We start from the raw sequence: 19,206 nt of genomic DNA on the forward strand, positions 1-19,206 counted from the left end.
ACTATTTTCAGGTAACAAAAGACAAATATGTTTATTTACTATCCAAGAAGGTATGGTATGTCTAAGTTTTATTTCATTTATTCATTTTACGTAAAAATTAACTTTGGGAAAGGAAGTTTGTAACATCAAATGTCAGAATATAAAAAAAATTCTGTTATTGCAGCACTATTCACAATAGCAAAGACATGGAATCAGCCTAAGTGTTCATCAGCAGATGACTGGGTAAAGAAAATGTGGCACATAGGCTCAGCGCCTGTGGCTCAAGCGGCTAAGGCACCAGCCACATATACCTGAGCTGACAGGTTCGAATCCAGCCCAGGCCCGCCAAACAACAATGACGGCTGCAACCAAAAAATAGCCGGGCATTGTGGCGGGTGCCTGTAGTCCCAGCTACTTGGGAGGCGGAGACAGGAGACTCGCTTGAGCCCAGGAGTTTGAAGTTGCTGTGAACTATGATGCTACAGCACTCTACCCAGGGCAACAGCTTGAGGCTCCGTCTCAAAAAAAAAAAAAGAAAAAGAAAAAGAAAATGTGGCACATATACACAATGGAATACTATTCATCCATGAAAAAATGAAATCATGTCTTTTACAGCAACATGGATGGAACTGGAGGTCATTGTCTCAAGTGAAACAACTCAGAAATAAGGTCAAATACCACATGCTCTCACGTGTAAGTGGGAGCTAAATAATGTGTACACATGGACATAGAGTGTGGAATAATCGACATGGGAGACTCAAGGGGTGGAAGCAGGGTGAGAGATGAGAAATTACTTAATGGACACAATGCACACTATTCAGGTGGAGGCCACATGCAAAGCCCAGACTTCACCACTATGCTATATATCCATGTAACAAAACTGCACATGTACCCTTTACATTTAAATAACTCATAGAAAATAAGAGTAAAATGCATTTTTACCTATTTACTTTATTTATTTATTTAGGGACAGTCTCACTATGTCATCCTCGGAAGAGTGCTGTGGCGTCACAGTTCACAGCAACCTCAAACTCTTGGGCTTAAGCGATTCTCTTGCCTCAGCCTCCCAAAGAGCTGGGACTACAGGTGCCTGCCACAACGCCCTGCTATTTCTTGTTACAGTTCTCATTGTTGTTTAACTGGACTGGGCTGGGTTCGAACCTGCCAGCCACAGTGTATGTGGCTGACGCTGTAACCAGTGTGCTATAGGTGCCGAGTCTCATTTTTACCTATTAACATATCTTACTTGGCGGCACCTGTGGCTCATTAGGTAAGGCGCCGGCCCCATATACTGAGGGTGGCGGGTTCAAACCCGGCCCTGGCCAAACTGCAACAAAAAATAGCCGGATATTGTGGCGGGCGCCTGTAGCCCCAGCTACTCGGGACGCTGAGGCAAGAGAATCGCGTAAGCCCAGGAGTTAGAGGTTGCTGTGAGCTGTGTGATGCCATGGCACTCTACCAAGGGCCATAAAGTGAAACTCTGTCTCTACAAAAAAAAAAATATATATATATCTTACTGACAGTGTTCATTTTAGTATATTTGATCATGATATACACTTGGTTTTTCCTTGTCTTTACTTTTAGGAAAACATTTGTTAGAAAAAAAGAGGTGTTAATCAGATTTTAGGGAGGTGGAACACAATTATGAAAGGGACTTTACCTAACAAATGCAATAAGTATAACCTGGTTCTCTGAATACTCAATGAATCCCCAATAATTAAAAAAAAATTAGATTTGGGCGGCGCCTGTGGCTCAGTCGGTAAGGCACCGGCCCCATATACCGAGGGTGACAGGTTCAGACCCGGCCCCGGCCAAACTGCAACCAAAAAATAGCCAGGCGTTGTGGTGGGCGCCTGTGGTCCCAGCTACTCGGGAGGCTGAGGCAAGAGAATTGCTTAAGCCCAGGAGTTGGAGGTTGCTGTGAGCTGTGTGAGGCCACGGCACTCTACCGAGGGCCATAAAGTGAGACTCTGTCTCTACAAAAAAAAAAAAAAAAAAAATTAGATTTTAGGAATGCCATATTCTGACCCAGCTAATTTTAAGTGCTGCAGTTTTCTTCACATTCTATAACTGTGAAGAGTTAATATTGCTATTAGAACACAGGCACCATCCTTACAGATCTGTTATGTAATCAAATCACATACTCAAGATATTTGACACCATTCTATATCCCAAAAATTCAACTTGGAATTGGAATCCCAGAATCCTAGTTGACCTAATCATTCTGCAGATAGTCCAGGAATTTCCAAAAGTCATTAAAAGGACAAAAAAAAAAAAAAAAAGTTGCATAGAAAGTGGTCATGGACCCAGAAAGAGTTACTCTTTGACATGTTACAGATAAGACCTTATATTTTAAAAAACTTTCATCCGGGAGGCGCCTGTAGCTCAGTCGGTAGGGCGCTGGCCCCATATACCAAGGGTGGTGGGTTCAAGCCCGGCCCCGGCCAAACTGCAACCAAAAGATAGCCGGGCGTTGTGGCGGGCGCCTGTAGTCTCAGCTGCCTGGGAGGCTGAGGCAGGAGAATCTCTTGGGCCCAGGAGTTGGAGGTTGCTGTGAGCTGTGTGAGGCCACGGCACTCTACCGAGGGCCATAAAGTGAAACTCTGTCTCTACAAAAAAAAAAAAAAACTTTCATCCATCTTTAATTTTACTCAGTGAGAAGAAAAACTGAGTCAATTATACCTAAAATTGTTCAAAAGAGAAATCATATTGCCCCTTCTTTAAGCCAAAAATGTATGATCATAAAAATAAACCTCTGTTAGACGAATCAAAGATTCTAGCTGCCTAGTGGTGATTGGGGAGCTATTTAACCGTTGACTCTGTTTCCGGAGCTCCAGGTAAAAGTCTTGAAGAACTTGTGCAGCTTCCGTGGATAGCCTTGGGTAGACATACTGCCGAGCATAGCCAATGTACTTTCTCAGCAGCTGGTGGGGAATGGGATCTATTATTTCTCCAGGAACCACCTAAAGCATGATAAGAAGGTCCAAGAGTTCAAGGATCAGTAGCAAATAAAATCTTTCTGCTAAAATTACTTGTTTATATAAATATAAAATTCAAAGAGATTCTCCAAATAAATATCACACTGTAGTTGTAACTCTTGTTCTGACTTAAATTATTATTATTATTCTTCTTCTTATTATTATTATTTTCTCTGTAGTGTGTGTCTGTCCCTGTACTGTGAGGCTTGGCTGTGCTATATTCCTGATCTTGTCATCTCCCTTGCTGCCAAGATGTCTCTGACTTAAATTATTTCAAATGAAATTTACATAAACTCTAGTATCATATTATAAAAAATTTTGGTGTGAAAACTTGTATATGCTACTGCTCTACAATAAACCACATATGAGCTTTGACATTCAAGCAGAACAAAAGTGAATGATTAAGGAGAAGAAACAGGATACCTTTAATCTTTCTGATAATGGTTTCTCAGAAATCACTTCAAGTATAGAAGTATTGGACTCTTGACTGCTCACATGAGGTACTCTAGCACTGCTAACAGTTGTTTGCTTTCCAGCTCTTATTGCAATCACGTGTTCGGAGAGTAGATGATCATGATGCTCATTTGGGGTGTCTAACAGAATGAAGACCAAATCAAATCTTGATAGTAGGGCACTCCCCATTCTAATAAGCATGAAAGAAAGAAGAAACAGTGGTTGGAATAACAGAAAAATAGAGAAACTTCACTCATTTGTTTACTACTTACATTCCATGTAAAACTTCAAAAAAAAAAAAAAATCCCAAGATTTAGGTTAAAGAAATAAGCAAATAGCTTGTTTGCAGACATATATCCACCCAGGCCAACTCCCTTCAATGTGTACACAAGAATTACATGTACTTCCCTGGGTAGGTTGAGGACATGTCCCTTTCTCATACAATCAAAACCACTGAATTCTTCTTAATGCTCTATCATCACTAACTGACAAAAATGCTGCATAATATATCAGAAGTTATCTAGTCGTGTAGTTCTTAATATTTTCTATCTGTTGTTTGACCAAAAACATTGAGTCTCTCAAAGCACCTATATCCCATTTAGAAGCAAAAAGCCTACTTTTTTACAAAAAGGCATCTACTTGAAAATAAAAATGCTGTGTTACATTTAGCTATCTTCTCTAAACCTACCAATCCAGATAACTCCTCTATTTGAGACACAAAAATTAAGATTCAGAATGATTAAAGAATTTGAACAAGGTCCCAAAGTAAGTTTAAGACACCAGTAAAAACCAAGTGCCCCAGATTTTTTTTTGTGTGTGGTTTTTTGGCTGGGGCTGGGTTTGAACCCACCACCTCCGGCATATGGGACCGGCGCCCTACTCCTTGAGCCACAGGCACCGCCCTGCCCCAGATTTTTTTTTTTTTTTTGTAGAGACAGAGGAGTTTCACTTTATTGCCCTCGGTAGAGTGCCGTGGCGTCACACAGCTCACAGCAACCTCCAACTCCTGGGCTTGGGCGATTCTCCTGCCTCAGCCTCCCGAGTAGCTGGGACTACAGACGCCCGCCACAACGCCCAGCTATTTTTTTGTTGCAGTCTGGCGGGGGCTGGGTTTGAACCCGCCACCCTGGGTATATGGGGCCGGCGCCCTGCTCACTGAGCCACAGGCGCCGCCCAACCTGCCCCAGATTTTTGTTAATAGATCTTTCTGATCTTCGCAATCAAGCACTTCGTAACTAGTATGTTGACCTTTTTGGTGATGGTACAGAAATACATCCAAATTTACAAGTATATTTTACTGTCCATCAAACACTATTTCTATAAAATGTATAAATTAGTAAACATTAGGAAATTTTTGTTTTTCCTCCACTAGACTTAAGGTTCTCACTTTTGCATTACTTAAATTTATTTTTCCTTTCCCATATATTTGTCCAACCTGTACAAAGTGAATTAGAAGAGAAAGCATATAGATATAAACATTGTGGAAAAATATAGGATCATTCCACATAAAGTATATAATGTGTTCTCCTCACTTAACTGTAAAACAGACATGTTCCCTATCAGTACATACAAACGCATTCTCACACTCATAATTGTTACTTTCTTTCCACTGTATAGTCTTCCTATAGTTTTCAGTTGTTTCCAATTTTTGGTAATGATACAGTACCCATACTGTAAACATATCTTTGTGTACTTGGTGTGCCTATCTCTGTGAATAGGATTCCTAAAAGCAGAATGGTTAGAACAAATGGAATGCACATTTAAAATTATGATAAACACACCAAGTTGTTCTTCAAAATACTAAATTGTGTGAGAACCAATTTCCCCACTCCTTTGCCAATAATGATTATTAATATTTAAAATGTTTGCCAATTTTGTAGACCTCAATGGTATTTTTAATTTGCAGTGGTTAAGCATACTTTTGTACATTTATTGGATACTTGTATCTTCTGTGAACTATTTACGTCCTCAATTATCTTTTTCTTATTGATTCAATATCTTAAAAGTATAAACATTTGAGGGGACTTACTTCAAATTCTCAGAAACTGTTTTTGCTTTATTGTAGTGTCCTCCGACTGGATTTGCAGCTGCAATAATGGAAGTTCTTGCAGGAAGGCTGCAAACCACACCAGCCTTAGCAAGACTAATACTTTGCTGTTCCATGGTTTCTAACAAAGCTTGATGTTGATTCCCCATCTTATCAAATTCATCTATTCCACAAATACCTATAATCACAATAGAATGATACAAATACAACCAGTTTTCATTTTGTCAAGTTCCAAATTTTATAGGACAGAAAGTGTTCCATAATAAAAAATTCTTTCCAGTTAAAATTATAAAATGTCGTACAAGGGAGAGTTGCTGCTTGTTTTACAGCAAATAATACACTTGTCTTATTTAAGTAAGTTTTGCATAATATTTATTCACTTAGCAATTTTCACAGGTAAGGCACTATTTTCCAAGGGTTACAAAATTGAAGAGGTAAGAGTGACCCTCAAAATGATTAAGGATTTAAATTCAAACAACTGAGATAAGATGTATACACACGCACACACACAGAGAATGCCAAAAAAATGTATATACATTTTAAGAAAGGAAAAAAGGTATTAAACTGTAATACTCAAGTCACGTTTGACTTTTGCAATTGTAAGAGATGCTCAACGTGACTTGCAGTCATCTTATCAGTATATGTTGGTTTTACAATTTTAATAGTTTTTCCCTTTCTTAAAATGTGTATACATTTTTTTAGCACCTTCTGTATATATTCAAGAAATATATTTCAAAAACTGAAAGAAATTTGCTTAACTATATTAGTTTTCTAGGATGGGAGGAAGTTAAATGAGGAAGGAGAAATCTGGAAAGGTTTTAAGAACAAGGTGCTATCTGAGCTAGGTATTGGAGGAACCACAGGATGGCATGATTAGGGAGGAAAAGTATGGGCTGTAAAGTCCAAAGACTCGAGTGCTGAGTGCAGGTCTCAGCAATCCCAGGTACTGACTGCAAACTTGCAGGGAAATCATGTAACTTCTTTAAACATAATACGAAGTGCCACTGCTGACAGAAGGCATTAGCTTGTGCCCTGGATGTTATATCTAACCCACAAGTTATTGGAGATTCTCTAACATTACCTTTTAATATTTGTCCTCCCTGATACCCATATCAATCAGTTGAGCACTTGATCACCTCTCAAGGGCAATACAGTGGGGAACTACTCTCTACCTACTTTACACCTAAGTAAGCCTTGCTAGCTCAGAGGCATACATGGAAAATAATTGCCGATTAGTTTTGCTTATTTCAAGCAGATTTTCTTTTATCTCTTTCTGGTTCCATTTTGAGGTTCTCACTTTATTGTTTTTAGAGGCAGGGTTTCGCTGTGTTGCCCAGGCTGGAATGTAGTGATACTATCATAGCTCAATATAGCCTGGAACTTCTGGGCTCAAGCAATCCTCCTGCCTCATCCCCGAGCAGGCAGGACTACAGGCACGCTCCACCATGCCCAGCTTCAGTTTTGGGTTCTCTACTTCTTGGAACCAATTATCCTTATGTTTAATTTCCTTTGTTCTCTATGTCTACTATTGCCCCTCCAATTATTTTAAGTTTTGTTCTTTTCTTTTGCACTTACTGTGATTATCTCAAGTCCTTCTTCTCTATCCATAATTTCTCATACAGCAGGGTCAATTTTCAATATTAGCCTTTATTTTTAATTTTTATTTTTGGAGACAGGGTTTTGTGCTGTTGCCCAGGCTGGAGTGCAGTGACCTGATCATAGCTCACTATAACCTTGATCTACTGAGTTTAAGCGATTCTCATACCTCAGCCTCCCGAGTAGCTGAGACTACAGCCAGGTGGCACCACTCCTGGCAAATCTTTTATTGTTTAGTAGAGACAGAGTCTTGGTATGTTAGCCAAGGGTCTTACACTCCTGGCCTGAAGCGATCCTCCTGCTTGGCCTCCCAAAGTGCTGGGAGTATAGGAGTGAGCTACCGCACTCAGCCTATATATTAGTTTTATAATAGTGGTGTTAGTCATCAACTTGTCATCTCTAGTATCCTCATCATCTCCTCTTGTTTTGAGTTATTTCATTAAATTCATGCTCTCATTAAACTCTTAAAACACTTGGGGGAAATTTCCATTTGTTTCTTGGATTATAATTTTGTCTGGACTGTCAGTACTTTTATGACACATGTTACACTTTTCTCTGTCATGTTGTCTCCTTGCCTTGTTCATTGTTAATGATGTCTGGTCTGTCTAAACCTATCTTCTCTGACACAGTGCACATGAATTCTTGTCAATAAACTTTGCCCATTGTAATTTTGACCCATTTTTTCCTGTCTAGCTACCATTTGAAGGTTAGGTATTACCCTGCTATTTTGTAACTCAAGGATCTAGAAACAGGAAGCAAGGGGGGTCTTGCTGAACTCTGTCCACCCCTTCTTGCTGATCTCTCTTCCCTTTCCATTAGGAATGTGTCCCATGTTCACGACAAGAGAGCCCTGTGCTTTAGCCTGCCCCTGCTGTTAAATGTGCTGAGCCTTCCCTGCCTGTGCTAACATCTTAGCAGTGGAGGACCCGAAGGCTTATCTCAACTTTCCCTAGGCTGCCCACTGATGGCTTTATTAGAAATTCTCAAGATTACTAGTATAGTTCCTCAGAGGTGGGGATAGGGGAGGAGCAAAGTCAGGCTCCTGTGCAGACATTAAGAAATATGTGCCTGCAAAAGTAAAGACATAGACATTTGGAATCAAATAGACAACCAAAAAATGAAACTAACATCTTACAACCACCTGATCTTCGATAAACCAAACAAGAACATACCTTGGGGGAAAGACTCCCTATTCAATAAATGGTGCTGGGAGAACTGGATGTCTACATGTAAAAGACTGAAACTGGACCCACACCTTTCTCTACTCACAAAAATTGATTCAAGATGGATAAAGGACTTAAATTTAAGGCATGAAATAATAAAAATCCTCAAAGAAAGCACAGGAAAAACATTAGAAGACATTGGCCTGGGGAAAGACTTCATGAAGAAGACTGCTGTAGCAATTGCAACAACAACAAAAATAACAAATGGGACTTCATTAAACTGAAAAGCTTCTGTACAGCTAAGGAGACAACAACCAAAGCAAAGAGACAACCTACACAATGGGAAAGGATATTTGCATATTTTCAATCAGATAAAAGTTTGATAACTAGGATCTATAGAGAACTCAAATTAATCCACATGAAAAAAGCCAACAATCCCATATATCAATGGGCAAGAGACAGGAATAGAACCTTCTCTAAAGAAGAAAGAAAAATGGCTAATAAACATACGAAAAAATGCTCATCATCCCTATTTATTAGAGAAATGCAAATCAAAACCACCCTGAGATACTATCTAACCCCAGTGAGAATGGCCCACATCACAAAATCTCAAAACTGCAGATGCTGGCGTGGATGTGGAGAGAAGGGAACACTTTTACACTCCTGGTGGGACCACAAACTAATACAACCTTTTTGGAAGGAAGTATGGAGAACCTTTAAAGAACTCAAGATAGATCTCCCATTTGATCCTGCAATCCCATTACTGAGCATCTACCCAGAAGGAAAAAAATCCTTTTATCATAAGGACACTTGCACTAGACTGTTTACTGCAGCTCAATTTACAATCGCCAAAATGTGGAAACAGCCTAAATGCCCACCAACCCAGGAATGGATTAACAAGCTGTGGTATATGTACACCATGGAATACTATTCAGCCATTAAAAAAATGGAGACTTGGGCGGCGCCCGTGGCTCAGTTGGTAAGGCACCGGCCCCATTTACCGAGGGTGGCGGGTTCAAACCCGGCGCTGGCTGAACTGCAACCAAAAAAAAAAAAATAGCTGGGCGTTGTGGCGGGCGCCTGTAGTCCCAGCTACTTGGGAGGCTGAGGCAAGAGAATCGCTTAAGCCCAGGAGCTGGAGGTTGCTGTGAGCTGTGTGATGCCATGGCACTCTACCAAGGGCCATAAAGTGAGACTCTGTCTCTATAAAAAAAAAAAAAAAAATGGAGACTTTATATCCTTTGTATTAACCTGGATGGAAGTGGAACACACTATTCTTAGTAAAGCATCACAAGAATGGAGAAGCATGAATCCTATGTACTCAATTTTGATATGAGGACAATTAAGGACAACGGTGGGGGTGGAAGAAGGGGAGAGCAGAGAGAGAAAGAAGGAGGGAGGGGTGGGGAAAGGAAGAGCAGAGAGAGGGAAAGAGGGAGGGGGGTGGGGCCTTGGTGTGTGCCACACCTTTTGGGGGCAAGACAGGATTGTAAGAGGGACTTTACCTAACAAATGCAATCAGTGTAACCTGGTTTCTTGTATCCTCAATGAATCCCCAACAATAAAAAAAAAAAGAAAAAAAGAGAAAGAAATATGTGTCTGGAGTTCAAGGCAAGAGAGATCTCAAATTTGGGAATTTTTAGCAGATAGAGAGGTAAAGACATTAAACTATGTAAGATCACAAAGAAGGTGAAGTGTGGACCTATAAGACAAAAGGCCCCCAAACTAAGCACCTGGTACCAACAGGTAAGTGGTTAAGGAGACAAACCAGCAAAGACTGAGAAGGGACGCTGAGTGAAGTAAGAAGAAACCCGGAATGTGGTGGCCCTGAAACCTAGGAGAGCTTCAAGTGCTTCAAAGAGGAGGAGTGATCAACTGTGTCAAATGTGAATGTCAGGACTGGGTGCCCATAGCTCAGTGGTTAGGGCTCCGGCCACATGCACCAGGGCTGGTGGGTTTGAACCCGGCCTGAGCCTACTAAACAAAAAAGAAAATTTGCTGGGCATGGTGGTGGGTGCCTGTAGTCCCAGCTACTAGGAAGGCTGAGGCAAGAGAATTGCTTGAGCCAAGAGTTTGAGGCTGCTATGAGCTATGATGCTAAGCTACTCTACAGAGGGTGGCAAAGTGAGACTCTGTCTCAATTAAAAAAAAGAAAAAAAAGTGACTGTCAGGTACTGGGTTTAGAAATGTGAGAATTAGCCGGGCACAGTGGCTCATCCTAACACTCTGGGAGGCCGAGGCAGGTGGATTGCTTGAGCTCAAGAGTTCAAAAACAGCCTGAGCAATACTGAGACCCTGTCTCTACTAAAAATAGAAAAACTGAGACAAGAGGATTGCTTGAGCCCAGGAGTTGGAGGTTGCTGTGAGCTGTGACACCACAGCACTCTACCCAGGGGAACAGCTTGAGACTCTGTCTCAAAAAAATAAAAAATCACTTAAGACATAGAATGAAAAATAAAACATAGTGAAACGTTTTTTAAAAAGATATGTAGGAATCACTGGCAAACTGAAAGGGATGATGCCCTCAATTAGACTGGAATCTGGGCACTGCCTGACACATGCATACTAACATGTTTCTTCAATAAGGTTAAAGTATCACTAAGTGAAACTTAGTTAGCAAATCCCAAGGAAATCCCTTCTAGCTGAGTCCTACAGCTAGATTTCTTATAAAAGAAATCACTCAAATCCTGGAGGAAAAAAAAAAAAAAAACTCCAATAAGGTGGGTTAAAAGACAGCATAACAATTACTCTAAAGTAACAGCTCTAATCTGTTACTGCAAGTCTTCCGCAAGCAAATGATGGCATCCACCTACTCTCCAGTCCCAAGTTACCAAGAACTATTCCAAGCTAAATAATGGTAATACATTCAACCAATACTTACTGTGAACTTATGTACTAGGCAATGGAAACACAACAGTCAACAAGACATCTAAATCACACCTTGCAGGGAGCTTACTATCATATAAAGCTTCAAAACAGAAGTTAAAACAAATGATCACAAATATGATGGGTGGCAATGTAACGGAAAGTGTAGGGAGCTATACATATTCTACTCGATGTTTACATATTATTGAATCTACTATAAGACTCTGAAAATGAATGATATTAAGTACCAGCTTCCTGTAGTATAAATAAAAATGATAGTACTGCATTTCTGATTATTATTTCTGACATTGTCAATTCACTGGTTAAGACTGTGTTGTCTAAATGTCTCTTGAACCGAATGTAAAGAAATTAACTGAAAAGGAAAAGGCTTCAAAAAAAAAGCCCCCAAATCACCGATTATTCCCTTTGGTTTCTTACCTTGATCACCAAGTACCAGGGCACCAGCTTCCAAAGCAAAATCCCCAGAGGAATTATCTTTTGAAAGAGTTACAGTCAGGCCAGAGGTGGTCGTGGTATTACCACACACATACACACCACGCGGAGCAACACTGCATACTGCCTAAGGAAACAAAAGTTTAAGAGAATCATCCAAGGTAAAAGGGAAACAAATGCTACTATAATAGTAATTGTTCACAAAGGTTAGCCATTTGACAGATATTCTTCTAAGAGCTCTACTGTACAATTTTCACCACCACCCCAAGAAGAAGGTATTATATCCTGTTTACCTGATAAAGGCCTATCAAGAGTGAATAGGAACTACACAACTATGAAGCTGTAAGCCAGGATTTGATCAAACCCAACAAATCTCACTTGAGTCTGTGGTCACATGAATATTCAACACAATTCCATTTTCTGCTTTATTTTCAAGCTCATGTAGCAAAAACATGGGTACCAATTTTAATTTCAAAGTCTTCAAGGCTTTAAATTATAGGTAATAAAATGATTCAGTACATGCTCACCTTATGAGCAGATGAATTATCACAGGTCAGAAAAATAAATAGCACAACAGTGAAAACCATGGCTTTCTGGAGCTCGGCAGACCTGTGGGCGCGCTACCATGTACCAGCTGTGTGGTTCAGACTTCTCTGAGCCTGGCTTCCTTATGCTTTCCCACAGTACTCCCCTAAAGAATAAATAGAATTATGTACGTAGGCACGTAGCCTGGCACATAATAAGTACCCAATGTAAAGCGTCTGTATATGGCTGTGTACTGCCAGATTCCAGGGAATTGTTCACACTGCTGACTATGGCAATAGCATACTCTTGACATGTGCAGTGCGCACCTCCAGTGACCCTATGATGCTGGCTCAAAAAGGAATAACTATCATTATTTTTGTTACTTATAACTCCTTATTTGTTAGTCTTTCTGAGAAACCTTACACTACTCTAACAGTAGTATAAGGAAAACAGGATTAACTATCATAAGGTAAAGGCTCATACCTGCTAGTGTTAGCCAAATTTTTTAGCCCCACCCCGTTTAGTGGGGCTTACACGCCATACTCTCTACTGTTTACAATGTTTAATTTCCTGTATATTATGGCTTCTATTTTTTTTTTCTTAGAGACAGAGTCTCCTTTGTTGTCCTCAGTAGAGTGCCGTGGCGTCACAGCTCACAGCAACCTCCAGCTCTTGGGCTTAGGCAATTCTCTTGCCTCAGCCTCCCAAGTTAGCTGGGACCACAGGCGCCCGACACAATGCCCGACTATTTTTTTGTTGTTGTTGTTGCAGTTTGGCGGGGTCTGGGTTCAAACCCACCACCCTCGGCACCCTACTCACTGAGCCACAGGTGCGGCCCTATGGCTTCTATTTTTAATTGGGCCAAGGTTTGAAAAGCATTATTCCAGGTTTGAAAATTAAGAAAAACTGCCAATGTAATCCTTTTCAATACCATGAGATGTATTTTGGAACCATTATTTGCCAAAAGGTATTACTTAAATTAAAAAAAAAAAAGGGCGGCACCTGTGGTTCAAGGAGTAGGGTGCTGGTCCCACATGCTGGAGGTGGTGGGTTCAAACCCAGCCCTGGCCAAAAACCACAAAAAAAAAAATAGAGTGAGAAAGTTTTATATAAGCAACATATATATTAAAAAATTTATTTGTAAAGATAATCAAACACTGTAGGGATCATATTAGTATTAATACATAATACATTAATTCCAAAGCCCCCCCAACACACACACACTGCTTCAAAAGACAGAAAAGAGAGCTGTAACAGGTACCTTTCTCTACATATTCTAAGGATCCTCTTTTCATTTTTATTACGAACTTTGTTTCACCTACAGCTGGGTACTGTGTCTCAATTGTCATACTTTTATCAAGGGCTTGAAATAAAAATTTATTTTTAAAAAAGTAGGCCCAGCTAGCCAAAAGGAACCCAACATAGATCAAATGTCAAATTAGAAATTTAAAATGACGACTGGTTTAACAGCCAACCACAGGGAATAAAGAGTGACTCACACATGAAGCATTGTGGGTTTATCACAAAGTGACAAAATCAAAACAGTCCTCAAACCTAGCTAAACATCAGAGTCACCTGTGGAGAGTTATACATGTACAGACACTAGGACCTTAACTGGGATATTCTAAATTCCACTCACTTGGGGCAGGCCACAGTCTTTACAAAGAGCTCCAAAGGGGATTCTGATGTACAGCCAGGGTCTCCACTTGGGACAAAGATTTAGTAGCCATAGGACTACAATTAACCAAAGGACCTGAGAGCCCCTGGTCTGGTCATATTTTCCATACTACATAAAGGTGGGGAGGGGACTTCATGGGCATTCTTAGAAAGGACATTATGGCTGGCTCACCAGCTGTCAGTCTGAGAAAACCATAAGCATTCCGACAAGTAGCACCTTCTGGAGCCATCATGAACCTAGGAGAGGAACACCACGAGGCTCTAATCAGAAGCAGAATCTTCTTTGGGATCAAAACTGACTGGTCATGGAAGTTGTCTTGCTTTGGACTTAGAAACAGCAGAGATGTATACAGACAGATCTCACACCTTTATCAGACTGTTCTTAAAGCCCAATACAGAGTTTACATTATTTATGTGAAAAAAAAGAATGGGTCACCCTGTTTTACTTCCTTAAACTATTCTGTTCATAGGTGAAGTCATGTCACAACAATAAAGACTAGTAGTAGAATTAAAATCTCAAAAAAAAAAAAAAAGAGGAATATGACAACTAGCAGTCTGGACACAATGCTGGATACAAAAAGGGGTAAGGGAAATGGTTAATGTTTTATTATACAATTTCTGTCTCAACCAGGATGTCAGTGCAGCCTGTGCGAAGGAAACTGGCTGAAATTAAAAATATGGTCAGATACAAGTTACATATGACTAACACAAAGTCCACTTATACAACCAAATTTTATCCTCTGGAACATAAATACTACATGCTTTAAGAAAATTCACTTATGAATTATTCATGCATTTAATAAGCAAAAGGCCAAATACTAAATGACCGAGTGGCTACCTGCAGCATCTGACTCTTTCCTAAGCCTGGATCTCCAACAACAAGGATGTGTGGGTCTCCTCGAATTGGAATTCTGTTTTTGTCATCTGCATATTTATGACTTCCTCCAAAGAGTGCTAACGCCAAACCTGCTTTAACAAGCTCAAGGGTGAAAGAAGAGAAAGAGGGTAAGAAACAGAAGTGAGAAAAACATAAAGATGACTGGCAAAAGGGGTGTTCCCCTTCAGTGTTTACAATATTGATTTGTTTGGGTAATTTTCTTTTAAAGCATGACTGAACTTTAATTTTTTTCCCAGAAAAGTCTAAAAATAAACTTCTATAATGTAAATGATTAAACAGCAAAAACACGAATACATGTAAGATCAGAGAAGTGCCTTAAAAATTACTGTGACCGACAGGCCATTCATTCCACAAAAATAAATATTTGTTAGTTTCTGCTTTAACATCGACAGTATTCAGTCAGTTTTAAAGAAGGCCATTTCTATTAACTTTAATTGGCAGGCACTTTTTCTTATAAGGGACTATAGTATATCCTTAATATCACTCACTCATTTATGAAGAATAAAGATTCATGTGAAAATATGAATGAATGGCCAACAGAAATTTCCTATGTTTGAAAAGTCTTTATGTTTTTTTGCCAACTTTATATGATATGCATGGTTTCTGAGTGAAGATGAAGTGAAATACTTACTTCATGACCAAAAATGACAGGGCAAAGCGAGCTGAAAAACAGAATACAACTTATAAACTCTAACTTATACTTCATTGTTCTATTAGAAGATCCACTTTACAGTTTGTTTAACTTCCTTTATGTAGCATGAGAAAAAAGACAAACATAAAATATTTCTATCCCCTGAATTTTGAGTAAGCTCCTCAAAATTCTTGCTTAATCTATAAAGGGAAGAATGTTTTAAAAACTACCTATATAAGGAAGATAGGATACTTGTAAAGCATCTTAAAGTAACCATATAGGCTCAGTGCCCGTAACACAATGGTTATGGCACCAGCCACATACACCAGGGCTAGCGGGTTCAAACCCAGCCTGGGCCAGCTAAACATCAATGACAACTGCAACAAAAAATAGCTGGGCATTATGGCAGGCATCTGTAGTCGCAGCTACTTGTAAGGCTGAGGCAAGAGAATCACTTAAGCCTAAGAGTTGAAGGTTGCTGTGAGCTGTGACACCACAGCATTCTACTGAGGGCAACATAGTGAGACTGTCTCAAAAAAAAAAAAGGTAACCAAATACACTGTTGATCTTTTCATATAACTAGCCTTTTTTTTTTTTTATTTTTTTTGTTGTTGAGACAGGGTCTCAAGCTGTCACCCTGGGTAGAGTGCCATGGCGTCACTGCTCACAGCAACCTCAAACTCTTGGGCTTAAGCAATCCTCTTGCCTCAGCCTCCCAAGTAGCTGGGAGTACAGGTGCCCACCACAGTGCCTATTTTTTTTTTTTGGTTAGCGCTGTCATTGTTTGGCGGGATGTGGGCTGGATTCAAACCCACCAGCTCCGGTGTATATGCTGGTGCCTTAGCCACTTGAGCTACAGGTGCCAAGCCCAGAACTAGCCTTTATAATGCATCATAATCATGGTCTTCCACTTTAGGGTACAGGGTGAACTCATTAAATAATATTTTAAGATGAGATAAAATTTCATCTACTTTAGTTATTTCAAAAGGTCAGACCGATATAAAGAAATATATTTATTCTTATTAATTTCATAAACAAGGAACAAAAATGGACAGGGTAAAAGAAAAAACCATCAGGACTAAAATGTGACTCCTAATCCCATCTTAATATATATAAATACAGAAGTCGGTGTCCTTCCCACAGCCCCCTGGCACTCACTGTTTAACATGTTCCCGCATAAATACTGCTGTCTTCCTAGCAAGCACCTGCACCTATGTGCCAAAGAGCTTTCTATGGCCACAGAAGTATCATCAGCAGGCAGGATGAGCATGCTAGAAGTGCTGGGGTGTTTAATATCCTTGGCAGCAGCCCCGAATCTAGGCCCTTAGATGGAAAAATACTGAGGCTAGTTTTACACAGTGTAGTGTTCCAAGGCACCATACACTGACGGTCTGTAATACTCTCTCTCTATTACTTCCCCATTCTCCTACCTCCCCAATAAACTACATTTACCCAAATCACTGCTGCTGAAGAAACTGAAACTAAAACATAACCTGCCACTGTCTTCTCCATTTTCCTTTCATGGCCCTCTGCATTTTATCTAGCATGGGTCAATAAACTTAAAGAGCCAGAAAAGTAAATATTTTCAGCTTTGCATGCTATACTGTCTCAGTCAACTGCTCCTGCTCAGCTTGTAGTGTGAAAGTGAAAGAAAATATTACCATGAGAATGTGACCACCTCTTACTCCCTACCATAGGAATGTGACCACCTCTCACTCCCTACCATAGGAATGTGACCTTTTGTAACTGTTCCAGGAGATAGCCCCCGAGCTAGAGCAAATGTTTACTATCAAGCAAATATTTGACTGTTAGTCTTGTCTTAAGACAGTTGAATAATGAACCAGAGTTCTTCTTATCTGGAAAGCCCCTGCTATGTCTGCTCCCCCTCCTACTTTATGGTTAAAGCCCCTGCTATGTCTGCTCCCCCTCTTACTTTATGGTTAAAGCCCCTGCTATGTCTGCTACTCCCGCCTACTTTGTGGTTTTTGCCTTTATAAGCTTGTAAAATCTGCTGTTCAGGGCCTAACTCCTTGGCTCCTGAGAGAGTCACGGGTTAGGCCCCGGCATGCAGGAATAAAAATAAAAAAAACCCTCATGCTGATTGCATCAAGAGTCGTCTCTTGCGGTTGACTGGGGGTCGTGTCAGCCCAGGACAGAGTGGGGGTCTTGTCCCAAGTCTTTCAAAAGCAATTATTGACAATATGTAAATAAATTGGGTGGAGCTGTGCTCTAACTTTATTTACAAAAGAGGCAGCCTGCCTAGTTTGCCAATCCCTGCTAGATTAATAAATGGAAGACCATGAAAAATTCTAGTTTTGATCTAAAATTATAAATATAGGGGAAAAAAGCAACAATGGGAAAAAAAAACTCAAGTTTTTTCATACTAACTTATCTTTTGTAAGCATGGCAGAAGAAGGACCACTAAAATGTTCATATTTATTTTTTAACTGGTAGGAGTAACAAATCAAAGGGGTGTTTGGATCTTCAACCGGGTGGCCCCTTGGCTGTCTGCTCAGAGTACTCACCCTGGATAACTCCCCTTCCTAGGTTAAAGCATTCTGTTCCCTGGGGTGAGTCTGGATGGCTATCTATTCAGAGAGAAGTCTCTGAAGGCTTAAGGATAAAGAACCCCAGAAGAACGCCATTCTTCATTCAGTTGGCTAATTAACATATTAAAGACAAAATGACAAAGCATCAAATTCTCTTTAGAGTCCAGAGTCTAGGTGAACAGGAAAGTACAAGATCAATTTTTCCAATACAATGCATTTCCAAATCATCTTTGTTCTTTACCTCTCTTAGGTATATCTATTATTCATTCTCTCGTGTTTTCCCCTATTTCTTCAAAATCATCCCCAAAATTGTTTAAAAATAACAGAAAATTACAGCTTGTTGAGTTAATTAATTAAACTTAATCTTCAGAACAACCTTGTGAAGTAGGTTTTATCATTTCCATTTTTAGATGATAAAGTGAAGGAGAAACTAAGTAACATACTCCAGATTACACTAGAAGTAAATGACCAAAGCAGGATTCCCACTTAGGTTTGTCTCCAAAGAAAAGGTCAACCACTTTTGCAAAAATGCCTCTACTTTGCTCCTTCCTACTGCATGGCAATAGCATGGAAACAAATAATATTATTAAACACTTATTGAATGTTAAGTGATTTCTATTTGAATCTCTACAAATGACATCCTACAAACAACTAATCAAAATGGCTTTGGAATTTGTTGTTCTCTCTCCTGTCATACAACAAACATCTCTAAGTATCTCTTATTGTTTAAAATAGAGATCAACTTTTTCTGCAAAAGAGCCAGAGCCGGCTCAGCACCCACAGCACAGTGGTTAAGGTGCTGGCCACACACTCTGAGCCTGGCAGGTTTGAACCCGGCCAGGTCAGCTAAACAATAATGACAACTGCAACAAAAAAATAGCTGGGTGTTGTGGTGGGTGCCTGTAGTCTCAGCTACTTGGGAGGCTGAGGCAAGAGAATTGCTTAAGCCCAAGAGTTTGAGGTTGCTGTGAGCTATGACGCCATAGCACTCTACCCAGGGTGACATAGCGAGACTCCGTCTCAAAAAAAAAAAAAAAAGAGCCAGAGCCATCCCTGAGAATACCTGTGTGCCATATATACAATACTGTCATAAGTACTCAGCTTTCCTACTATAGCACAAAAGCAGCCATAGATACTATGTAAATGAGTATATTATTTATGGATGCTGAAACATGACTTTTATATAATTTATGTGTTATAAACTATTCTTTCAATTTTTTTCAACTATTAAAAAATATAAAAACCATTCTTCATTCACAGGCCACACCAAAATGGGTGGTGAGCTGGATTTGGCCCATAGCTTACAGTTAGCCAACCATTTTGACTAGTTTTTTTTTTTTTTTTTTGCAGTTTTTGGCCAGGGCTGGGTTTGAACCCGCCACCTCCAGCATC

At 39.9% G+C, this 19,206-nt stretch overlaps 1 protein-coding gene across 1 annotated transcript in view; it reads right to left on the reverse strand.

The window, feature by feature from the left end:
• MCM8 (minichromosome maintenance 8 homologous recombination repair factor) overlaps positions 1–19,206 on the reverse strand; it is a 53,531-nt gene that overhangs the window by 5,542 nt on the left and 28,783 nt on the right. The window contains exons 11-16 of the mRNA XM_053573401.1: positions 15,266–15,296; positions 14,575–14,715; positions 11,520–11,661; positions 5,440–5,635; positions 3,381–3,600; positions 2,733–2,942 (exon numbers count right to left, since the gene is read on the reverse strand). Of these exons, the coding sequence (XP_053429376.1) occupies positions 2,733–2,942; positions 3,381–3,600; positions 5,440–5,635; positions 11,520–11,661; positions 14,575–14,715; positions 15,266–15,296 (940 nt within the window). The remainder of the gene's footprint in view (positions 1–2,732; positions 2,943–3,380; positions 3,601–5,439; positions 5,636–11,519; positions 11,662–14,574; positions 14,716–15,265; positions 15,297–19,206) is intronic.

Source organism: Nycticebus coucang, chromosome 21 (assembly GCF_027406575.1).
Source record: "Nycticebus coucang isolate mNycCou1 chromosome 21, mNycCou1.pri, whole genome shotgun sequence".
Classification (NCBI taxonomy): domain Eukaryota; kingdom Metazoa; phylum Chordata; class Mammalia; order Primates; family Lorisidae; genus Nycticebus; species Nycticebus coucang.